Source organism: Ptiloglossa arizonensis, chromosome 5, assembly GCF_051014685.1.
Source record: "Ptiloglossa arizonensis isolate GNS036 chromosome 5, iyPtiAriz1_principal, whole genome shotgun sequence".
Lineage (NCBI taxonomy): Eukaryota > Metazoa > Arthropoda > Insecta > Hymenoptera > Colletidae > Ptiloglossa > Ptiloglossa arizonensis.
In genome coordinates this window covers 20,532,891-20,539,129 of record NC_135052.1, presented here as the reverse complement: position 1 = coordinate 20,539,129, position 6,239 = coordinate 20,532,891, and the positions used below count along the sequence as shown (strand labels likewise).

Sequence of the window (6,239 nt, the reverse complement as noted above, 5' to 3'; positions counted from 1 at the left end):
GGGGACCGTCCGGCCTGCGTCCTGGGGTGGCATGCACAGAACACAGCACAAAATGCCACACAGTTACACAGACAGACAAATCGACAGAGAAGAAAAAGATACAGATAGAGAAAAGTGGGGAGATCTGGGCGGTCGATGGTGGGGGACGGTGATCGGTTTGTTGCATGGGAGCGACGATTCCGGAGCGAGAGGAGTGGGGAGAATGGTGGACCAGTGGCGTAGGACCAGAAAACGATCCACGGATCGTTTTCTGGTCCTGTTCCTGCGCAACGCTCGATCGCGTTCGCAACTTTCGAGAAATTGTTCTTCGGTTCGAGATTTCGGCGAGAGAAAACCGATTGGATTAAAAAAGTAGCGATCGTGGCGAGAAACAGAACCCGGTGTGCACTATTTGTACTTAAATTGTTCTCGTCGATGGTCGTACATTGGCGCAGCACTCGCCTAGAATAACGAAAATTCGTGCGACCAACGAGCGAATCGTCTCGAACGAAGATCTTCGAAACCGTTCTCGGTTCCGTGTGAAATTCTACTCTCGTTCGGTTGGCTCTCCGAACGATTACGTCGCCCCGTAGGTATTTCCTTTACGCGCTAAAAACTCTTTCTCTCGCTCTCTCTCTCTCTCTCTCTCTCTCTCTCTCTTGTCCCGCAAGAGAGTCACTCGGCTATAAATTCGCGCACCGTTCCCGCGGGAAGCGTGAATGAACGAGTAACAGCGAACGATTGTTATCTTGTTTAACGCCCGCGGGATATTTTTGTACAACACTCCGCGGAAAACCGTCTCGTCGTTCCGTTTCGTCGAAACGACACGTCCGACGGAAACACCGCGCGGGAATTACGACGAAGTCGGCGCAGTCTACGCCGTGCGCGACCAATTCGGTTTCTCCGCGCGTACTTCACACGCGTGAGACACGATCGCACGAACGGGTTCGGTGTTCCACTGACGTTTCACGGAGAAGTGGTACATCCGACGGGGGGAACTTTGGTGAGTAGACTCGTGACAAACGCCTAAATGATGCACTAAAGGGAGACCGGGCGGAAAAGGAGCGGCGAATTCGTTTGGATAGTACCCACTGACCTCGAAACATGCGCGATATCTTCGATTAGAGTCTAACGGGGATAGAAAAATTTCTGATTCGGAATTTGAAACACTGGTGGTGACTATGACGATGATAAATGATTTTTTTGGCGAAACGAACGGTTCTGTACGGTTCGAATATTTATTCCTTGGAAAATGGAAATTGTTAAATGTGTGTCACGTGGATAGGTGCGAGGTGTTTCGAATTCGTTGGGGATAAATTTGAAATAATACGAATTCGTATGTTTGATTATTTATGGACGATTTCTAGGGTTTATTTATCGATAGTTGCACGGTGGAACAGAAATTTTGTGATATTTTACGTCAAGTTTTCGTGTGCTTGAATTTTTATATAGTTTTTTTTATTACGACGAATAAAATCGTTGGGTGAATAAACGAGAGTTGAGTATATATTTATTATTCATTTTTAATAAATTTGTGATCCGTTGGGCATCCGTTTGTTTGTCAGAATAATTATATATTTATCGAAATACGGACAAATGTTCGCGAAATGGTGAATTTATTTATTCGTCAAACATTTCGTGTAATAAATACCGCGTTAATGCTGTACACACATGACACACATTTAACAGTTTCGATCTCCGACGAATCGATGCTCGAAACCGTTCTAGACCGATATAGAACCGATAAGAGAACCGAGAACCGCTCGAACAACGTATTGTAAACATTCCTGTTTATCTTTACGCAAATAAATTTTGCGTACGCGAAACAAATCTTTTCTCCCAGCTTCTACCGCGATCTCGAAACGCGATATATTTTCTAAACGTTTCATCGTTGAAAACCATGTGTACTCGATTCGTTAAAAGATTCTCGTAAACCGTGCATTTAGCTCGGTAAAGATCTACGTGGAGAGCAATTTTTTAAATTTAGTCCTCGGTAAGTCGATCTATATATATATATTTCGTTCGTCCTACCAATGTTTCCCCGATCGATGAAAGTTATCGAGCGATACGGTGGGAGTAGCTTAAATCGTTCAATGTTTGTTCGATGGTATACACCGTGTACCGAAACGAGTGTCGATTGAACGTAACGTCTACAACGACTTTACAACCTGTGGAAAAATATTCATCCTCGAGGGGTGGTGTGGGTTTATCCGATAACGCTCGCGACTCCTTTTTCGAGGCTCGTGACGCAAGTGCCAGGACGACGGTGTCGCGTGACGAATAGAGAGAAAGGAATATAAATTTAATACCTAATATCGTGGATAGTGAATGCAAAAAAGGAGGTACACTCACCTTCGGCATACCGCCCCCGCCGCCACCGCCACCGCCACCACCACCACCACCGGATGCGATCGAACCGCGTCCGGGAGTGACATAGAGGCTCTCTGTACGCTTAGGCTGTCCCTGGCTGGGCAGAATGTCCTGTCCAAGGTTGCGATTCTTCAGCAAAGCACCCTCGAATTGACTGGAAGTCGAGGCGGCGTACGTTGGTGTCGCGCTACCGCTTCCCACCACGGATCCATTCAGCGGAGTGCCTGATCGAATCGCGCTCGGTGCTCTCGTTGATCTGCGTTCGAAGATCAGAGTTTGACAAACACTCCGTGATCAACGTTACGGTCAGTGTCAATTAAAAGTTTCCATTTGTCGATCGTATCTACGCGGAGTGCCAGAGTTTCAACATGATCGCGGGTAGCTAACACTGACGTGGGTCTGGAGGTGCATCGATGACGATAATCGTGACGTTTGATGTGGATGGAGTTTATATTATTGTGTGGAATGGGCGTACAGTACTATCTTTCAAGTTGGTACTAACTTGAGATGTAGATGGAATGATGTAAGAAGGAGGTAGGTGAAATCATGGACTTCGTGAACATTAAGGAGATTGAGAACGATGGAGAGTGAGTGAGGATCAGGTGGTAGACTTTGTGATAATTTTGTCAGGGGGATACTGTAGTTGTTAACTTAGTATGTTTCAAGGAGTCTTTTTCTTGGGATGAGAATAGAAGTGCAGGATCTTGGGATGGAATGATGTCAGAAGGAGGTAGGGGATCATAGACTTTGTGAACATTGAGGAGATTGAGAACGATAGAAAGTGAGTGAGGATCAGGTGGTAGACTTTGTGATAACTTTGTCAGGGGGATACTGTAGTTGTTAACTCTAGTATGTTTCAAGGAGTCTTTTTCTTGGGATGAGAATGGAAGTGCAGGATCTTGAGATTGTGTAACAGCTTTTGGTCGAGTTTAAGTTTGTGCAAACTTGATAGGGAGTACTGTAGTTGTTAACTCTAGTATGTTTCAAGGAGTCTTTGTTGGGATGAGAATGGAAGTGCAGGATCTTGGGATTGTGTAACAGCTTCTGGTCGAGTTTAAGTTTGTGCAAACTTGATAGGGAGTACTGTAGTGTTTAACTCTGGAAAACTTCCATGGAGCCTTTTCAATGGAAAAAAAGTGAAAGTTCAGGAAGTCAGGATTGTATTAGAGTTTTTAGTCGAAAGACATAAGACAAAGGAGACATTGATCACCTGTCGAGCTTTACATGGAATGGACGTACAGTATTCTCAAGTTGGTACAAACTTGAGATGGAGATGGAATGATGTAAGAAAGAGGTAGGTGAAATCATAGACTTTGTGAACATTGAGGAGATTGAGAACGGTGGAGAGCGAGTGAGGATCAGCTGGTAGACTCTGTGATAACTTTGTTAGGAGGATACCATAGTTGTTAACTCTAGTACCTTTTAAGGAGTCTTTTTGTTGGGATGAGAATGAAAGTGCAGGATCTTGGGATTGTGTAACAGCTTCTGATCGAGTTCAATTTTGTACCAACCTGACAGGGAATACTGTACAGTGTTTAACTCTGGAACCTTCCATGGAGTCTTTCCAATGGAAAAAAAGTGAAAGTCCAGGAACTCGGGATTGTATTAGAGTTTTTAGTCGAAAGATATAAGACAACGGAGACATTAATCACCTGTCGAGCATATCTTGGGGCGGATTCGTGATGGTTTTATCGACGGACGGCTGTCTCGATCCAATCAACCGGGAATGCGCTCTAGCGTAACGGTCTACGGAACTATCACGGCTGGGTGGCCTCTTGTAATGGTCTAGTCTGTAAAACGACAGATCGGGATCGATTCGATTGAAAACTCGCCGTTTGTGATCGAGATGAAGCGAACTATTCCAAAACGCGAGTGAAATCTCCAATTTCTAAGGACCTAACCCTTATCCAACCTTTTGCACTCGAGGCTTCTTTGCTACCAGAAACCGAGAAAATTCTCTAAGTCGTAAAATTCATCTGGAATGGAACATTTTTATAAACTTCGTATACATGTGTTCACGCTCTACAAGAACGTAATATTTCAATTCCAATTTCAATTCCAAACCATCAAGTTTCTCCGGATTGAAAATAGTACACTGAATCAGGTAGCAAGCCAGGATCTCCTCTCGAGTCCAAATGGTTAAACGTTCCTCTAGGATTGTATAGGATCGTGATTTCTAGAATCTATACGATATTCTCGATAATGAGATCTAGACCTGTCGTTCAGCGTTTGGCCAATGGTGCCAGGTCGGTCCTGAGGGCTCAAGATCCTGCTGTTCCTTCGTATACTCGTTGAACTGGGTGGTCGTTGCGGGTCCCCCATTCCGTCAGGTTGGTACTGTTGCGGAACTTGGGTCTGTTGTTGGGGCGGTGGTGGTTGCTGCTGCTGCTGCTGCTGCTGCTGTTGACCGTACAGTTGCTGGGAATTGTATTGGTTCATCTGTCCTGGACCATACTGATTCGGTATCGTCTGCAATAATCGGGACAAAGACGATTCTAATGCTCGTTTGACACGAAAGGTACACAAATGGTGTTTTAAAGAAGTCACGAAGCAGTTCCTTGGTTAACTGCCAACGCATCGTTAGGACGTTAGCCTTCGTTTGGGGAAACACGTGCACCCTAATGTTAGGTATCTGGGGCTAAAACAACACTGGTCAGTAGGTGGTGGTGTGTACTGGGGGGGTGGTGGGGTGGAGATATCGAGAAACGATCGTTCGGGACATTGAACGTGGCAAGATAGGGGCAAACGTAAGCAATCCAATTAACGTTGTCACCTGCTGATTCGGATAAGCCTGCATATTCTGGTAGCCTTGCGAGCTAACCGGCTGCTGCTGATACGAATACTGATCGGCCTGGGGTGGATTCATAGGCTGGTACTGCGCCTGACCGTACGGACTACCCTGAACAGGGAACTGATTTTGCGGAGCGTACTGGCTCCCCTGAAACTGGCCCATTTGCTGATACTGATTCGGTATACTGTTAGGGTATTGGCCCGGTTGGACAGGATTTTGAGCCATCGGCTGCGGGTACTGCGTTTGGTAAGGATTTTGATCGCTCAGGGTAGTCTGATTCAACTGGCTCATTGGCAACTGGTTCACGAGTTGAGCGGGAGTCACCTGAGTCGGTATCTGATCTTGGGTGAGCTGGTTCTGCGGCAACGGGTTCGGCGTCATCTGATTCTGGGGCAGTTGATTCTGCATCATCTGGTTCTGCGGCTTCATGCTGGCCCGCCTGATCGATTGCATCACGTTGCTCGCGGTGGACGTCGCGGACGTGGTCGTGGTGGACGTTGGCTCCCCGGTGGTGGTACCGCCTTTCATCGACGTTGAACCATGCTGATCCACGTTGCTCTTGTGAAGTATACTCTTCACCGGCACGGTGTCCTGCGGCGGTGGCACGTACTTCGGTATCTCCCTGTTCCTTAACCTCTCCAATCCGGGTTGCCGGAAGTCCGGTGCGAATTGTTTCGCCGTTTGCTGAGCGAGCTCCGAGTCCTCTCTCGCGTGTTCAGCGGCGATGTCAGCCAGCTCGGCTCTGCCTCGCGCCGTAGCTGTTCTCGAGATCGCGATATCTGCCTTCTGAAGTGCGATCTTGCTCGCTCTTTGAGCAGCGCTCACCGCTGCCTCTATCCTCTCGCGGAACTTGGCCGATCTGATAAGGAACAGGTGCTTCTTCTTCTGACTGGTGATCAGTACGTTGTTCTTGTACTTGCCCTCCTCCTTGGTACCGTCGCGGAACTTGGTCACACCGTAACCGTACTTTCGATTGTTGAACCATTCGCCCTCGTACTGAAGACCATCGCTACGCTCCGATATACCGAAACCTGTCCTCTTGTCGTTCTTCCATTCACCCAGGTAGGTCTCCGTCACCGAGGCGTCCATTTGCTCGTCC

The 6,239-nt window shown here is 47.0% G+C and overlaps 1 protein-coding gene across 1 annotated transcript in view; it reads right to left on the bottom strand.

Moving 5' to 3' along the window:
* Positions 1-387: 387 nt before the first annotated feature.
* The window catches only part of LOC143147444 (uncharacterized), a 101,922-nt gene continuing 96,070 nt past the window's right edge, over positions 388-6,239 (bottom strand). The window contains exons 5-11 of the mRNA XM_076312690.1: positions 5,123-6,238; positions 4,565-4,818; positions 4,002-4,139; positions 2,049-2,605; positions 1,800-1,937; positions 893-1,107; positions 388-441 (exon numbers count right to left, since the gene is read on the bottom strand). Coding sequence (XP_076168805.1) covers positions 388-441; positions 893-1,107; positions 1,800-1,937; positions 2,049-2,605; positions 4,002-4,139; positions 4,565-4,818; positions 5,123-6,238 — 2,472 coding nt within the window. The remainder of the gene's footprint in view (positions 442-892; positions 1,108-1,799; positions 1,938-2,048; positions 2,606-4,001; positions 4,140-4,564; positions 4,819-5,122; position 6,239) is intronic.